Source organism: Trichosurus vulpecula, chromosome 7, assembly GCF_011100635.1.
Source record: "Trichosurus vulpecula isolate mTriVul1 chromosome 7, mTriVul1.pri, whole genome shotgun sequence".
Classification (NCBI taxonomy): domain Eukaryota; kingdom Metazoa; phylum Chordata; class Mammalia; order Diprotodontia; family Phalangeridae; genus Trichosurus; species Trichosurus vulpecula.
Genome location: NC_050579.1, coordinates 35771157 through 35789407, shown reverse-complemented (window position 1 = coordinate 35789407; position 18251 = coordinate 35771157). Strand labels below are relative to the sequence as shown.

Sequence of the window (18251 nt, the reverse complement as noted above, 5' to 3'; positions counted from 1 at the left end):
AATAATGATTTGGTGCTCTGCTATCCCAGCGTTCTGAAGACATGTTAGCTAAAACTGTTCCTGCCTGACTCAGAAAGTCTGACATTCTGCCCTCCTCCTGCTGACAACGCTCTGCTTTGCGGGTGCTTTCCTCCAGTTGGCCCAGCCCTGACCAGAGGATGACCTGACGAGTTCACATTTAATAACTCAAGTGGCTGAGCTCCCTTCACTGAGAAGTTCTCCATCTAAGATGAGCCAGTGTTCTAGGGAAGCACAAACTTTCCAGCTAAAGAATGCATTGGCTCCTTTGTAGTTTTTAAAGCTCAGACTCCAGGGGTCATTTCATCAGACCATTTGCCTCCAGATATTATAACACCATAGCCCTCTAGCCAGATGGAGGCCTGCTATTTTAAAACCCTCTCCAGCTCTAATGTCCTGTTGTCAGTGATGCTGGGAAACCATGGATCTCTCTATAAAGAAGCATGGTCTAGACTCTAGCAGAAAATGCCTTGAACCTAAAAGCCCTGCATACAAACCTTGGCTCAGGCATTTCACACATGCCTTACTTTACTCATCTATAAAATGAAGATCATGACACTTGAGCTAATAATCTCACAGGGTTTTAGTAAGGAAGCCCTTTATAACTATAAAAGCTATGGACATGTGGATACTATTACTGTTTTTATTTTGGGATACCCATATAATGGGTGTGTGTGTATGCATAAAAAAACAAAATTTATTTATGTTTATATTGTGGTTCATTGAAAGAACACCCCCTTCATCTACACCAGGTATGAAGGATTCCAAAGCTGTCTGGTATCTCAGCCAAGCATGCTCACAGCCCCCTAAATGTGGCTATAAATGTAGAAATGTTTGAGAGGAGGGAATAGAAAATAAAATGTAACCCAAGACCCCAAGGAATTGGGAAAGGAGAAATGTTAGCTCCAGGGAGATGAAAAAAGGACTTTGGCCACTGAATTCGATCCAGCCTTTGAGAAGAATATGGGTACCTGTTACAGGTGAAACAGACTTTGACTGGTAAGGGAACCAGACCGTTGTGATCCAATTCATGCTGGGTTTTCTTGACGTTTTTCCCAGTGGTTTCCTCTTTTCTCCTCCTCTTGCTAGTACCTGGAAAACAAGCCAATAGTGCTGTCCTGCACCTGGTTTCAGGCTGGGATAAGCAGAAAGAGCCAAGTGGGAGGAACACACCACTTCGAGCAAAGGCCCTGCATTAAATGGGCAGTATCAGGTTAAAAAAAAAAAAGGTAGTAGGGAGAAGGAGAATGCAAGTAAAGAGAACTTCATGAGCAGGAAGACATCTATTTCCCCAGAAAGACCCTTCCTGAAACAAGGCAAAAATGTGAGTATCTGAACAGTTTCAACTAACCAATACCAAAATCTGTGTGACAGAGAGAAGTGTAAGGAGGTGGCTGGGGGGCTCAGCTCTACTTACAGGGTGCTGATCTGCAGGTTTCTAAAGCTAGGCAGTTCAATTTTCTTTGAGAAAAACCAAACAAAAACCTTCAAATGAAGCAGGATGTCTTAGCCAGCTCTGTGGAGAGGCTGTCCCTCTTCAAACAAGGATAGACTGAGAGGCTAGGGGAAAGGGGAGATGCTGAATGGCACTAACTCCACTGCAGCTTGTGAGAGTGACAGGTGCCGCTTGAACCAGAGCTAAGACCACCAAGATGACAGCACAGAGGCTGCACGTGTGGCTGCTGCCACTTGGGGCCTCACCTGGGAGGGCAGTGGTGCAGGTCAATTCATTGGGCAGCTGGAACTGGGTTGGGTTTCGCTCCATGGCTGCTGCAATGAGCAGTTCGAAGGGTCGCTTCAGCTGGGGCTGCCCGCAGTCCATCTCTGCTGCTGCCGGCTCGTCATCCACATCGATGATGTCCTCATCCACATCGTTCTGTTCGGAGGTGGGTGTCTCTGTGCTAGCATTAGATGTGGGCGTGCCAGGCCGACTAGCCCTCCGCTCCAGGATCCGGGCCTGGGCAATAGCTTTGAGGTCTGTTTTGCCAGATGACCTGTCCAACAGGTCTGTATCGCTGCTGGGGGATGTGGTTCGTTTGCCAGATTTGTCCACCAGCCCATTGACCTGGCCCAGTTCTTTTTTCTGTTCTCGCTTCTGTATAAATGAATAGGCAGGCCCATTACAAAGGGTTATAGCAAATACCATAAAACAGTGAAAGATGGGCATAGTAAAGAACTTTAAGGGTATCTTAACAAATTCTGTAACCACACAGGTATCTCCTACAATGTCATATGCACTGGGGATTCTTAAGTCTGTTAAGTTTGAGAATTCCAATTGTTAAGTGAGGTTCAAAGTGGGCAAACCACCAAAAGGCAACTAAAGTAACAAAAAAACTGTAACATTTTATCTAAACTGATCACCACCTCACCTACACTCAGTATGGCCATTAACCAAGTGTTACATTATATCAGAAAGAATATAAAACTGAATGGGTCATCTCAAGGTGACAACCTGACTAGGTTCATGTGTTTATAGGAAAGTTAATTTCCAACATCTCCTGTTTAACTTGTTACCTTAAAAAAATGTGATGAGGAAGGAAAAGGAGAGTGACCAAAGGAAGTCAGTTGGATCTGACCAAAAAGTCTAAGGGTTCTCCTCAATCATCTGCCAGAAAAATCAAGTGGGCCTGACACGAAGAAGAAAGACCTCTGGGCTCTAGGTCCTTCTTTGGTCACTCATCTATCTGCTGGATAGCAATGTCCCTATCTATAAATGAGAATAATAAAGCCTTCGAATGCAGTCAAGGGACAAGGGAAACAAGAGGCTGGAAGAGAAGCAGGTTGGAGGGAGCTGCACAGGAAAGATTGTAAGACAAGGAAGGGATGTGGCGATTGGGCGGCTCCAAAAGGACCAGGTGTAGCCACCGCTCTTTCCCCAATGTTTCTAACAAATGGCCACAAGGCGCTAGAAACAGAGGGAGATGCTCATCAGGAGCTTGGTTTCTCTATTGAGTTCCAATGCTTTTGACTAGCAAGTTCTGGAGAGGTTTCCTGCTTAGTGGGAGGTTATGGAGCTGGGGATGTAGGGGAAGAGATCAGCAGGGCAGGCCAGACAACAGTTAACTCAGTTTGTTGACTTTAAGAGGAACTGAAATGCAGCTGTGGTTTAGGTTGCTGACTTGGCTTGGGCTGCTTTAAACAGGAACCCTTGTGCACACATTTGAAAAATCAAGTCCGCAACACTGTTTACCTTCTTCTTAAAGGCTGAGGACTATGTTACACACAGAAACCACAATCTCTTTGAATCATCTCCTCATCCTGTTTCTGCAAACAGGGAAGTCATCCTTCACTATGACATCATGTTCCAGGGCCACCGAAAACAGAGTGATGTCACAAGAAAGAAAAGCCATTCACTCATCTACCAAAGGGTCTGGGTGGGTCTAAATCTCAAATCCATCATGGGCCACAATCCAAGCCCACGGTTTAAAGGCTGGCTCTCAAATACTCTGGGTGGAATCATAAATCCACTTCCTTTAACAAGATAGGGTTTTGCTTTTATAACTTACATAAGTTTTCAGGGTGGGAAATTCAAATCTCTTCCTACAGCAAATACCAGAATATGGAGAGAAAAGCAGTGCTAAAGGCACAGATGCAGGGTGGGAGGGGGATGGTAAGGTTAGTCAAAGTCTTTGCCCTGCTGCTATGCCTGGCCAAGTCTGGACATCCCCACCCCCTCCGATTTATTTGCCTTAGGATGGATTAGGTTCCATTCTTACTGAGGTGGGGCAACAGACATACTTTTATGGTCTGTTGTTGGTTGAATTCCATTCTAACGGAAAAGCTAGTTCCAACTGTGGATAGCTGCCACCTTCAGGACAACCTGAGATCTCACCAACAGCTCAGAGAAATAAAATTTACCAAATGGCAGGGATAGAACTACTCTGGCTGCTGGCTACTTAGTGGAGTCTCTGTAAGTTGATCTCCTTCCTTTACCTGTCCCTGTAACCCCAAGTTAGGATTAAAAAAAAATATCCTCCTGGGTCACACTGGTGTTTCAGAAGTGGGGGTATGGAGGGTGTTCTAGGGCAGGGGGAGATAGGGAAGAGGTTGGATGAATGCCTTCACGACTAGGCAGTGAAAAGGGTTGGCAGATAGCAAAGTCAAAATTTCAAGAGCAGCTGGTCAGGAAACCTGATTGTCATTAGCCCCCAGAAGGAAGCATTTTACCTTTCGTCGAACAGTGCACCGATGACACATCCACTCCCCAGGAGGCAACATCTCTTCACTCAGTGGAGGATTACTGTAAGGAGGGACAAGAGGCAGCTCAGGAATGCTTGGCTGGAGCAGAAACAAGCCCAGAACCCAGCGGCATGCTCCCGACCCCTTGTTCCGACCAGTCAGTCAGCACAGCACTCTATCTCTGTATAGTTCACTTTACATTTGAGTGACTGGGCTTCTTCCATGTCAGAAAAGAGAAGGTAGATCAAGAGCATCCAAGGCTGGACTTGCCCTGTGCTTTGGAGTCTCTCTAAATCACGCTGTCAGCTGAACCTACAGGCGGACCTCTGGCTAAGTCTCCTTCTTCATCTCGCAGTCTCTATGGGGTCATGCGGAACTCCCTGTACTTGGAGGAGTCACAAAGGCATTTGTAAAGAATTTGCATGTTCCTAGGAACATGGATCTGTTCTCAGTCTTAGTTCCTAGAAGTCACTTATTTGGCCCTCCTGGAGTTATTCATTCCAGCAAGTGTGAGAAATATCAGAAACACCACTGAATTGTGAACAAATATTCACCTTTTAGCAACTGAGCTGAAAACTGCTATGGCCAGCCTTAGAGTTTAGACCCAAACCAGTAGCAGAACTCTGAAATTATTCAACACCCACATAGGCTTCACCAGAGAATACATAACAAACTGGTAAAAGACAACCTTAGCTCTATTTTCCTTTCCAAAGCTCCTAGAAGGCCTCATTAACACCTCAGGGGGTTGATTATCAGGAGACAAAAAACCAAACCAAAAACTGGAGGCACATGGCTGTTCAGACCTGTCTTAGACACCAAAGGTGTCTAAGGTGAATGTCAACTGCACCAACTTCCACTACTGTTCTTTAGGCCAGCTGTGTCCACTCAGATTGCCTAGAAGGCCACATCCAAAAGAACATAGGGCAAGCACAAAATGTCCATATACCTAGACGCTGCTGAGCTCCGTGGCCTGTTCCATTTAAAAGCTACTCAGAGGGCCAACTCTTGATTATGGCCTGTTTCACCAACCCACTAGCATTGACCTCTTAGGCTCTTCTCAAGCCATACCTAAAAAGTAGGTGAGGTATAGGGCAATTGGCCAGGGCCTATGAATGGCCTATGGATTAATTGAAAGAAGTGTCCTGGGCGGATACACCAAAACAGGGTAATACTTCTCATGGAAATCTGTTTCCAAATAAAACTGCCCTAAGAAGGCAGGATCAAGTTCTCATGAAATCAAACTAAAAGTTAATTTACAGCATCACTTTAGGAAATTAAGGCAAGACACTTGTTCTCTTCTTTGATATAGACACAGCCATGTACTCATTTGATGGGTTTTCCCTCCTTCTTTGCTCCAAAGGAGAAGACTTTATCTCAGAGGATCGACAAGGCGAGGGCTACTAGCAATGGATTGGGTTGGTGGGGGAAAGAGGGTGGTCCCCTGGCCTCAGGGGTCCTGTCTGACAGAGGCCACAACTCCCCTGAGCATCTCTATGCCCATACTCTCTCATCTGAACCTCTGTAACCCTTCTGTTTTCTGTTAATTTGGAAAGACCCTGGAGTAGGAGTCAGAAGAGCTGGACCCTGATTCTGGACCTGCCACTCACTAGCTTAGTTTTTTCATCTGTTAAGTGGGAATATCATCATCAACCCTGAAGGTCTTACAGAGTGCTAAGAGGGGAATAGGTGAGAAAGAGCACTGTTAACTGTAAAAAAACCTCAATCCTATATAAATGTAAATATAAGTGTGTAATCAGAAGTTATCTTTTTATACTATGTCCAAGTTGTATCCAACAATGTCTTGCACATACTTCAGGCAAAAAGAAACCTGGTGATGAGCTGAAAGTCGGGTTGACAATGATGGGAATGGGTGGTTCCAAAGTCCTGTTACTAACACAATCCTTGCTGGTTATATTGGTGATACTCAGTTGGGCAACTTTTGCTTTGGGCAGAGAGCTGGCCTCAGCCTCAGAAAGACCTGCCTTCAAGTTCCCCTCAGATATAACCTTGGCCAAGGCAACTAAGACTCTAAGTTGCAAAGAAGGGGTTGATTTGCATTGATTACCAAAGAGATGCCTCACTGGGAACTCCCCCCACAGATGAAATCACAGGTTCCCTCAAAAAAAAAAATTGGGGGGCAGTATTTGGTTATGTCACACAGGAAATGATCCTCTTTTTCCCTATGTCACTTAAATAATGAGAGGACAGACTGGAAACAGAGTTTATATAGCCCTTACTATTTTAATTTTTTTAAAACAATTTTATTCTCATCTCTGCTCCTTTCTGATGAACTGTCACCAGAAGAGTTTCTCAAAGGCTTTGTTTCCAGATGGCCTCATCTGTTCTCAATTCTAGACTGGAGCCATAAGAATCCTTGTTGGGTACGCACAAAGGTGTTTGCTTGATGAGGAGAGGCAGCTTAGGGAATAAATGGGAAAAAAAAGCAAGAGATACTAAATGTAAGAAAAGGTTTGGGAAGTTAGAATGTTCCTTCCACGTGCCAAAGAGATATAAGGAGAATAAGGTATATTTCTTTTGCTCACTTAAAACAAAAGTTACCAACTTTATCAGAGACAGACTGTGAAATGAGAGAATTTAAAAAGGATATATACTCTGTGAAGGAGAATCATCTTAAAATAGGATCAACAGGGAGGGGAGGCCTAAGTCTTCTGAAAAGAATGAGCCTTGTTTGGAGACTTTTTGAGCTAGAACACAGAAGAAGAGAATTCCTTGACAAAGTCGTCCCTCTCAAGAGAGCACTCTGCATTCTTATTTCTAGTTATTTAAAAGATGACTTTTCAACTCCTATTTCTAGGGAGAAAAGATATCATGAAACCAATACAGGGAAGCCTTACTGCAGTTGGGGGATAAGCTGAGGAACCAGTTCCTAAAGAGGCTGTTGAGTACTGCTTCACATCACTATCATGTAAACAGGAATGAAAATCTTTGGAGAGGAGATTGTGCAGCCATGGGAGATGTCTCAAACTTGCTCTCTGTTGAACTCAATTATCAGCTGCCACGTCTCAAAGCCTTGCTGAATTTCTCTAGTAAAAGGGTTTGTGTATCTTTAAACTCAGTGCCATTTGTGAGAGTCTGCGAAGAGGATCATGTATGAGTTGGAGCTAAAAAAAAAATAAACCTGCCAAAGTAGCCCTGCCCCTCACAAATACCACTGAAGGACTGGACAAAAGGAAAGCACTGAGAGTGAAAGGGTCTACTGGGGGTTACTTCATTAGGATTAAGTCTGTGCACTAAGAGAACTTTCCCTCCCCTAACTGCCAGTATTAGTTGTAAAGATACTCATAATGGTTTGTCTTCTCCTGCACTGCTCTGCATTCTAGGAGATTCAGGGGAAGCACTGGAGATAGAGGGTCTAGGTCCAGCACTGATGCAAACTAGCTATATGATCAATGGAAGGCAAGTCTAGATCTGTTTCTTCACCTGTAAAATTAGGGCGTTGTATTGGATTGTTTTCATCATGGTCCCTGCAAGCTCTAAAATCCTATTATTCAGCAATCATTTTTAGAAGAAAAAAAGTCATGCTTCTAGTCATAAGGACCCTTGAGAGGCCTGAAATCTTCTGATTTCAGAGAAAGGCTTCAGGGGAGTGGGAAGGAGTGTTTTCCAGCAGGGAGACATCTTCCAGCAAAGGAGCTTTCAATCTATCTGGCAATTTTCAATAGATCTCCTGAGAGTGAATCAAGTTCTAAGGAAGGACGGGAACCCTGAAATGTCTTTGTTTTCTGAATTTGGGCTGGCCAGATTCAAACCACCTGTAGCTGGTCAGGAGTCTAAAGATCTCTACTTTATTTCTGGACTTTGCAACACTAATTCTTAATAAGATCATGGCCAGTAATGCCAAGTAACTGATAGAGAGGGGGATTTCAGAATACCTTTCTCTCTCTTCACTACTGGGGGATGAGTTTTCCTTTTAGATCCATTTGTAAAATTTTGGTCTTCAGCTCCTGGCCAGAAAGTAACTGTGATCTGTTTTGCAGCTCACTATTTGTTTTAACTGCTGTTATCTGATCTGATCTTAACGATATTTTGCTAGCTATAAAACAGTTTGTAATGACAGAGCAATGAATCTTGGAAGGCTGTACAATTGAGGGATATACTTCTCGAAGTTCACTGTTTTAGATTATCCAAACAGTGAGGCCTGAGAACCCTGGCAAGACGTTAACATGGCATCTGTATGCAAACCAATCAAAGCTGGTCAGGGACCTTTACTTTACAAACTGCCCTTCCCCCAAAGCCACCAACTTGTATGGCACTGCCCAATCCTCCAATCCTCAGATGGATCTGGAATCTCATTGGTATGTTGTATCAGTAATCAAGGTGGGACTATCTTTTATTGTTTTCTCTTTTAGCACTTATTTAATCAAGCGCCCTTGAAGAGTCTGGTCTTTGTTTCTTTGATTAAATCAGGAGTCTTTGATGACCTCCGTGCCTCAACTGAAAGCCTAGGCCATTCGGGTTTAAGTTACATGTTTGTGCCACTTTTAGGTCATGTGGGTGAGTTGCATGTTGTGATGCCCTTTGACCCTGAACAGAATATATAAACTCAAGAGCCTGGTGGCTCTCACTCACTGGAAGAGTGGCATGTGACTTGAAGAAGACTCTGGGCAGCCGTTAAGAGCACCACCCCCTTGTAAACCCGGATGTTGATGCTTTCCTGATAACTATGAATTGTGATTTGAATCAGACAAGGTCTGTCTGTTGATGTTTGTTAATTTGTTTGTATTTGCTCTGAAGTTCACGTTGCTGGCTTCCTCCTGAACTAAGTGAGTTTATATATATGTTTGACTAAAGTAAGATTTTTAACCCCTTACTTTCCTTAGTAAAGCAGATCAAAAGAACCTGTGTTAACAGCCTTCTGTGTGCTGGCTGTTGTTGGTTTTACACAGCCACAGTGGGTGATAGCAAGATTGTTACAATGTCTGCTTCCCCCCAATGATGCAGATCACAGCTTCATTCCAGTCTTTCTTTAACGAAGCCCAAATCCAAATGACCAGTCAGTTTGCTGGTGAAAGTGTCTAGATCTTAGTGTTAATAGTATTTTTGGAGGGCAACCAAGGAAACAGTCATTCAAGGGGAAAAAAAGAGAAAAGCCCCACCCAGCTAAGTGCAACTACTGCACTGTTGGACCTCCCTCTGCACGCCCAAGCTCCAAGCTCCTCACCACTACATGATCCCAACTCAGAGCCAAAGAGCTGCATCCTGTTTTCCTTTAGAATGCTGCATTCATTCACTAATGAGAGTGACACTCACCACTGTAGGTGGAAGATCTTGGTAGTTGTCATGGTTCTGGGCTCTAATTAAGAGGATCTATTTCAAGTCAGATACCAATGTGGTTGATCTGGTTCTGCCCTCCCTTACCTTCTTCATCTATTAATACACATGAACTTGCACTAAATTAACATTTTTTTTCTTTGCCAGCAGTGGGACCTGTTGCTCCACAGTATTGTGTTAATTATCCATAGAACAAAAGCAGTTTTCCAATATGGAGTTGGAAGGGAGGAAAGAAAAAAGGAGATTGAAGAAAAGAGAAAAGGAGCTGGAGAATATCTTTTATTTCAGAGACGTCTCCCATGTAAGGACTAGGCAAAGATATGGTTAAGGTCAATCTTTGTTTCCCAGAGACACATACAACTTGTAACCGACAATCCAGCAAAGTAACACAATTAAGACAAAGGAGTCCATAGACACCTAAAATCTCTACTCTGTTCAAAGGTTAGTAGCATACCCAAGCAGAGCAAAGGGAAGAGAGCTAAAAAACTTCAAGAAGGAATTTTGCTTAATCTATTATCCTACTTGGACTAAGAAAATACCTTCATATTTAACAAGTAAAAAAAAAAACCTAAGAGAACCATCAGCAGGCATTTCACATTAGTTTCATTAAAAAAAAAAAAAAACAAACGAAACAATACCAACCAACCCCCCCCCCCAACAATAGCAACAACCTGGAAGGGTCCCTTCCTTAAGAATTTTGAATTCTCCAGGTTTCTTATCTAGATATCACTTTGGGGCAGTTTCCAATGGGACCAAAAACCAGTAAAACGAATCATAGTAAATGTCCTAAATTTAGGACTTTAACATCTCCTCTCCAATTAGGGAAGGGGCAGAGATATTTCAGCCAGCAAACTATAGCACTGAGAAGTTTTGACTTTTCATGGCTCTCATAAATTTAAGGCTCACCCTGGAAAAAAATCCTGGAATTAGAATTGGCACCATTGTTTACAAGACATGCTTGGGGCTGCTGTACTACCCTCCCTCAGTCTGGCCTTGCTGCTTCGGACCAATCCAGGAAGCAGGTCAGTGGGATTCAAAGTAGGGAGGTTTAAGGTGATAAATGAAATGCCCACAGTCACTTCTTGGCTTTCTAGTGGCTTTCTTCATTTACAAGGAGATCAGTAGCAACATAAAAATGGGCCTCTCAAACCCAGTTACAGTCCTAGAAAAAGGGATGTTTGTTAATATTTTTAAAAATGAGGATAAAAGAGATTTATCGTTATAATCAAATTTAGCACTACTTATTTTGAGAGAGCAAAACCAAAATCTTAGGAAGAAATTTAAGATCTCTGGACATGTATTTCAGCTTGTCTTCTGAAAGAAGGGTCATTTTATGGAGGCAGGAAAGATGATGGCCATGTTGAAGTATGCCAGTAAGATAAAAGGCAAAAGAGACCAGAACTCCACAGGGGCTCTCCCCCAAATCTCCTTTATTCCAGCTACTGACGCAAATACAGCTGTCCTGCTAACTCCATAAAGAACAAGGATCGATGGTTTTCTCATGCACAGCCTCAGTGGCAGAGTGCTAAGAAGGAAACCAAAAGGAGTGCCAGGGTATTACAAATGCCCCATTGAGAAATCCAGCCCGTTGCGTCATTTCCAGAGGCACACAAGTCTTTCAAACAGGCTGACTGTGCCCCCAAATTACATGCTTCTTTGCAGTTAGCCTGTGGCATCCTCCCAGCAGGGGACACCTGGAGAAGATCGTTGCAAGCCAAAGCATCTTGGGAGGAAAAAAATGAGTACAAAACTAACAGCTATGGTCAGGTGTTCACCTCTGCCACCCTCTGAAAGACTTCTACTAGCTGGCTCCCCATTGTCCTCCGTTGGCCTACAACACTTTAGACTAGTCCACAGTTCAGAGACTCTGTCCTGGGAGATGGGCTGGCAGCACATATTTTAATGGTTACTCCATTCAATCACCTCAGAGCACATGCTGAAACTCACTTGCTTTTAAAAATGGATAAAATTCCAATCACAACAATAAGTTTTTAACAATCAGAGGGAATGTTCCATCAGGATATACAATCCAACAAATGGACCCATGCATTCCATAAACCTCCAAGGTGTGGGAGATGAGGGGCTGAATTTTTCTTCCAAGCTGGGGCCAAGGCCTACTGGATTATCACAGCCAGTGATCCGAGAGCTAAAAAGCAGTGGGTCTGGGAAAGTGTCAACTTCTGCATATCGCACCTTAAATTAAGCAAAGGCTCAAGAGATGAAAAGCTCTAATGATCACTTTGTTTGAAATGGATTCAAATTAGAGATGAGATTTTTACTTCCTTTCTTCTTCCCCTTCACAGGACCTTATTAAGGAGCCCTATCTGAGCTAAAGCACAGTAAGCTTTACTCCCTTCCAGTTCTACTTATAAACCTCAGACCTCCCTGCCCTACATTATTTCAGTAATCTCATGGGCAGGCTGTCAAGCTGTGCTGGGCCAGGGTTTGGGGCTGCAGATAAGTGCCCACTAGGGCTTCTGAGAAACCTCCCAGTTCTTACCCCCAGTGACCTAGTTAGAGCTGAACATGTTATCTCTGAGATGGAAAGCCAACATTTACCCTCGGGCACTGTCTTCCTCAGAGGGTCTAGGCTAGAAATTTGGAAGATTTATATGCAAAGAATGATCATCCTAAACTTTATATATACTCAAATAATGGAATTTCAGGAAAGCACTCTTAAGAAATGAAGCATACATATAGGCCCTACGATCATCTGGCCACATCTTACTGAAAAAAATTGCAGACACTTTTCAGAATATAAATTTTCAAATGCTAGCAAAGAGGTAGTAATGCATACATTATATGCGATGGGGGAGAAAACGGTCATTTTATATAGTGTTAAGTCACTAAGGTAGGATGGTTAATTTTCATCTATGGCAGATGAGATCAGAAAGGAAAAAAAGACAAGGGTGTGTGTGTGTGTGTGTGTGTGCGCGCGCGCGCGCGCGCGCGCACTCACCAAATGGCCAACACCAGTGGCAACGTTTTTTCATACTGGTATCACCTTCCCAAATAATCGCTGCCCCCAACATCTAGCTATCTCTTGTAATGACAATGAAAGAGAAAAGCGTTTCAGCAAAACCCACAGGCCAACTATGTGAGGGTACGTGCAATAGTCCACATCCAGATTCCTCTACTTTTACAAAAGAGGAATTCCTTTTCACTTCTAAGAGGCTATTTAAAAAACAAAGACAAACTAAGAAAAATTAAATATAGCCTAAGTGGTGAAATAGGAAAGCTGAGTCCATAAACATTTAGTCAGCTTATTGGAGTCCCATTTTCATAATTCACTGATTAATAAGAGAGAACACCCCATTGACAGTCCATTAAGATTCTTTAGAAAACCTTCCCTAAACCCTCTCTAAAAAGTAAGGCCAGCTCCTCAAAATGAAAAATGACCAGCACAAAGCTCAATCTCTGAAAAAAGATAATTGATCTACCTTCTGACTGAGTCAGTGAAGGTAGGAGGAACAGCCCCCCCCCCCCCCAAGTCTTTATAGGTCCCTGAGTTGGTGAAAGAAAAACAACAGGAGTCCTGAGTAGCCCACTTGTATAATAGAAGAACTTATTTAAACAACCCTCATTGAAGTTTTCTGCTGTTCATTAGCTTCCCTGCCGTCCTGAGTTCTTTCTAGTCATAAATGCAGAACCTAGATAAGAGAAAGGTAATACTTCATATCCCTCTGGGATCACAGCAGCATTGAGGCCTGGAAGTGGGCGATGCTGCCACAAACGGGGCTCCAATTGGAAATCCAACTTGCCTGAAATTCAGAGAGGATTTTCCCTCGGTCTGGCCTGGAGGTAAAGTGATGTCTTTGGGCCACTGTGAAATTCAAACCCCACAGAGAGTGATCTCCAGCTCACTAGAGCTTATTTCAAAAAGTGCCTCATGCTGAGCTGAGATCAGTGGCAAAGACTGAAGCTGGGTTCGTTCAGACTCGGATGTTTCTCCTCATCCTGCTGTTACTCTATTTATCTTTTGTCCTCTCAAGACTGGGTAGCATTTCCTGGGAGATAGTCTGTGCAATTTGTAAAAAAGCATGGGAAGGGCACAAAATTAAACACCCAAGCTACTGGCATAGAGGAAAGCAAACAATGGGGCAGACAGGAATGACTGTGATGTTTGTGCTAACAAACAGTACCATTCACTTGGAATGACCCAGACATCATTTCTGTTCCCCAAACAACGTACAGAAGAGATGGGCCAGCTCTGGGCTCTCAAGCAGTTCAGTGGGAAACCACAATAAGAATCAAAAAGGAAAATCTGAAGCAGTTCTTTGGATGAGGTAGTGAAGTTACTCATTAACTTCCACCAATAACAGGTTCCATACAAATCTTGGTTTGTCTCTGCAAGGTGTACTTATAGTACCTAGAATCTTATGGTGACTTGAACGCTACTGAATGAAACAGCCTGGATGCACTTTTTTGGGTTGATACTGTTTCTTCATCTATCAATTTCTATTGTAACCTTCATTCCTTTAACTTTTTTATTCCATACAAGTGTGCTTAAACCTTATCTTACTATTTCCAAAATCTCAATCACCATTTTTCCCCCTCCACTGAACTTTAGGACCGACCTTACGATCACAGGATAAAGATTTCAGTAATTAAAAAGGGGACAGCAGAAGAGTCATTCTCTCGTTCTTCTGAACTATTCCGAGATTATGGGCAGAAAAGTCAGCTAACAACCTGTGTGGTGCATCCTGGACATGGTGACAAGTCCCTTTTTCAAAAGTAGTCTAGGACTTACACTGAATATAATGTCCTTCTCTTTCTGGAAGTTGGCAGAGGGACAGACATACTCCCAATATGTCTCTGGGGAGACCAGGGTTATGAATAGGTACCTTCTAAGTGTCACTCCCTAGGCAGCAAGGGAGACAGCCATCACTAAGTACTCCTTAGGGCATTAAAGCCAAAGGGGAGTAGGTGTATTTCTGCTAGAGCAACTCAAAACCTCTGGCATCTTAGGGATGAAAACATTTCCAGGAGCCTAAGGTGTGTCAACATAGCATGTATCATCACATCCCAAACCAGCCCCTTCTGCCTGGACTGCCTGCTTTTACTATATATCTAAGGAACTTGTGTGTGTTGGGGGGCAGCGGGAGAATCAGAGAGATGCATTTCAACAAAGAATCAGAGTTGGAAGAAACTTCACCAGTCATCTGGTCTGACCTCAATTTAATGACCCCTACCCCCTAATGACAAGTGCTCTCTTTCAAAAGCAAACATCTGGCTTTCTCTCTTTTCTACCACTCTGTCACTCTAGGGGCAAAACTAGATCTTGCTACAGGACACCTTGACTGGTAGTAACACATCCTCTAGGGATATCAAATCAGGCTTACTATGTTATAGGGAAACCTGTAAGCAAATGTATATTCTCTAGCCTATATACCAATGGTTCTTAACCTGGTATTCACTAACTGAAGGGCTGGTAAACTTGGATGGGAAAAAAATTGTCACTTTAATATAATTGGTTTCCTTTGTAAGCCTATGTATTTTATTAATTTACAGGTGTACCCTAACATCCACAAGTTAGTCCACCATAGCTCATAACCAGCTTTTCCCTCTAGTTTACCTGGGTTTAAATGAGTCAGCTGACCAAAGTAATTTCCAAAGCAAGCTCTTAATTACTCGTTTTATAAATCAAATTGCAGCAATTAAAATCTTCCTGCTTAAACCAAGAGCCTCCAGGTACAAGGACAATTACAAGGAATACCTTCCCACTTGGCTCTTGACATGGCCGGTCAAGATTGTGGCTAATAGATGTGTGTGTGTGTTGCGGGGGGGGGGGGGGGGGGGGGGGGGGCGAGCAGGGCAGTGGTGGATTTAGGAAACATTTAAAAGGTCATGTTCATCTTCAGAATTCTCTGCCAGAAAAGTTGAAAGAACAGGAAACAAACATGTCAGTCATTTTGCATTTGTCTTTACTAAGATATAGCATCTGGATCTAAGTGGAATGACTATTCACTAGCCATTCATTCAGATGCAGAGAGAGGATTGGAGAAGGTAGAGGACAAAACAGAGGAAGGACAATGAGTAGCATGTCTATATCCCTTTGAATTTCATTTGTATTTTCATTCTGGGGTTACTATAAATCAGTATCTTTCACTCAATACACAACAGCGACTACTAGAACCAGTTTTTAGTGAAATTAGGCGATTTATTAGAAATCGCTCTGATTAGTCTTCTTATTAAACATCTTTCTTTGAAACTTTAAACCTGACTGGGGCTTAAAACGGATGTATGAGAACCACAACTCTAGAATCCACGAGTATGACTGAAAAAACTGTACACCATTACCTGTGTATGAAAACCAAAGGGTGTGCAGCCAGGTGGCACGGTGGACCGGGTGCTGGGCCCGAAGACAGGAAGATTCACCTTCCTGAGTTCAAATCTGGGCTCAGACATTCACAAGCTGTGTGACCCTGGGCAAGTCACCTGATCTTTGTGGCCTTAATCCACTGGAGAAGGAAATGGCGAGCCACTCCAGTATCTTTGCCAAGAAAACCCCATGGACAGTATAGTCCAAGAGGTCACAAAAATTTGGACATGACTGAACAACAACATACTAATAACTTTTTGAATTTTACTGAGTTGATTCAAGCATCATGATAAATGTTGTATTTCAGGAGAATATTGTCCCCCTTTTCAAGCTGAGCCTTCTTTTCTTACCTTCAACAATTCCTAAACCATTTAGATTATAAAAATTTTGGCAAAAATACAATGAAAACAAATCCTTAGTCTTAAGTTAAAATTTCTTTATATGGGCTGATCGCTCCAAGCCTCTGAAATGAAATTTCCCACAAAATTATCTTTTGTAGAGAAAACTACCCATAGGTAGTTAAACAAATTTTAGAAGTAACCATCTAAACTTAAATTAAACATTGATTTAACCTCGACTACCTTAGAATTTGAATGGAACACTTACAATATTAAAAATATACAGATGTCATTGCAATACAATAAAAGTAAAGAAAAAGGGTTGTTCACTATAGCTTTGAAACATTCTACTGCTCAAAAAAAGGAGGGTTTTTAAAAGGTCAGAAATGCCACTGGCAGGACAACTAGCGGCACACACCTCACGAGTTCCACCTCAGAATCAGTCCCTTCTAACTTCCCAATCCTGTTAAGAGGACTCCTCAGCCATGGCGTTACACTAGGAGCTGCTGAGCAGCTCATAGACCTGACAAAACCAGGAAAAAATCATCCTCCTAGCTAATCATCAGGCCGTTCTACATGCCAGTTAAAGGTGGCAGTTTTCCACTTCACGTGAGAAACTTCTCTTGCTGTGACTCGCTGAAAATAATATGCAAAACTCCAAGGCGAGCTCAGTTTTGCCCGAGCAGTACAGACTTTTTTCACTCCCATTCTTCGAAAACCTCATTTTGGATCCTGCTGCCAATACCAGCAAGAGGAAACCCAGCCAACAATTCCAAATATAACATGCGGAGGCAAATGCTGCAGAAATCCGTCTGACGGGAAGCAAGCATGCTGAGTGAGGTAAGGTAGATGCCTGCTCAATGGGACAGTCTCAGTTCCTATTTCTGTTTGGGGCTATGAGCTTGGTGCGAGAGGAAATCATAACGTTTTCCATCAAATTCATCAGTCATGCCCTACAATGTTCACTTTGCTACGAGGCGCTCATTTCAATCAGAAAGATAGCCCAGTAAACTCAGCTCAGGCTCAGTTAGTCTAACTTCAAACCCATCTTAGGAGCTAATCACTGTGTGACTGGCATTTTCAGAAAGCACAACTTAAGGCTATGCAATTAGAACGTTCCGGGAACATTTAAAAAATATCTTCTTCCACCTTACCTAACACAGGCTTGGTGTCCCTTCCCACCACTCTGAATAATTAATGTACCAGTTAAACTTGGACAAGTGATTCAACTGTCACTTAGACAAGTGCTTACACGTTATTTCCTGAACTCTTATTGTTCAGTAACATCATAAGACTAACCACCACCACTCTTTTCTTTCACAGACTCACAGAAAAAGATCCAGAAAGAAACAGGTGTTCTAGCCTTATTGAGAGAAAATCACTGTTCTTCCCACAGACTAAAACAGGCTAGAGAAAAGAATGACCAAGAAAACAGCCAACCTGCCTGATCATTTCCCTCTTGTAGCTACTGGGTAAAAAGCTCACAGTTCTGTGCAATAACATGATCCCAGAATCCAAAATGTGCCTAGATTTGTTTTGGAGATACTTCACTAGATCCTTTTCCCAGTTAATCGGACCAGGAATCCTGGAGACTTGACAACACCTGCCTCTGAGAGCTTTGAATCAAGATCTAAGGTAGCAAAGCACTTTGCCTTCAAGGATCTGCAAAACTCCAGCTACACACTGATGCATTCTGGGAGGATGGATGAAGCAGTCATTGTTAAGTTTATCAAAGTAAATATGCAATGGGAAGTTGAAGGAAAAGAGTCTGCCCAAGTCAACACTGTTTCCAAACAACTCTTATACGGATCAGTGGAACCTGAACCCCCAAAGGAGTCCCTCATAATCATGAAGATGAGTCAAATTTTTTTTTTTAAGCAAGAAATTCTCCAAGAAGGACAACTCTGGCATGAATTAGTCAATGGATTACCCTCAGTCTAGCAGCACAGTAAGTAGGGAGAGGTGGCCGAAGAATGTGGTGATAATAAGCCTGGTCTATAGGATGAGGGTTATCAAGAATTCCTATATAAAATAAAGCTTCCAGCCTTCCCACCAATACCAAAGGGTTTCATAAATTAGGCTGCTCTACCTCAACACAAACA

General features: G+C 42.7%; 1 protein-coding gene across 2 annotated transcripts in view; it reads right to left on the bottom strand.

Annotated features, from left to right (window-relative positions):
• PHF12 (PHD finger protein 12) overlaps nucleotides 1-18251 on the bottom strand; it is a 33395-nt gene that overhangs the window by 12414 nt on the left and 2730 nt on the right. For both annotated transcript variants that reach the window (XM_036768650.1, XM_036768651.1), the window contains 3 exons: nucleotides 4186-4258; nucleotides 1720-2113; nucleotides 990-1110 (listed from right to left, as the gene is read on the bottom strand). In XM_036768650.1, coding sequence (XP_036624545.1) covers nucleotides 990-1110; nucleotides 1720-2113; nucleotides 4186-4258 — 588 coding nt within the window. The remainder of the gene's footprint in view (nucleotides 1-989; nucleotides 1111-1719; nucleotides 2114-4185; nucleotides 4259-18251) is intronic.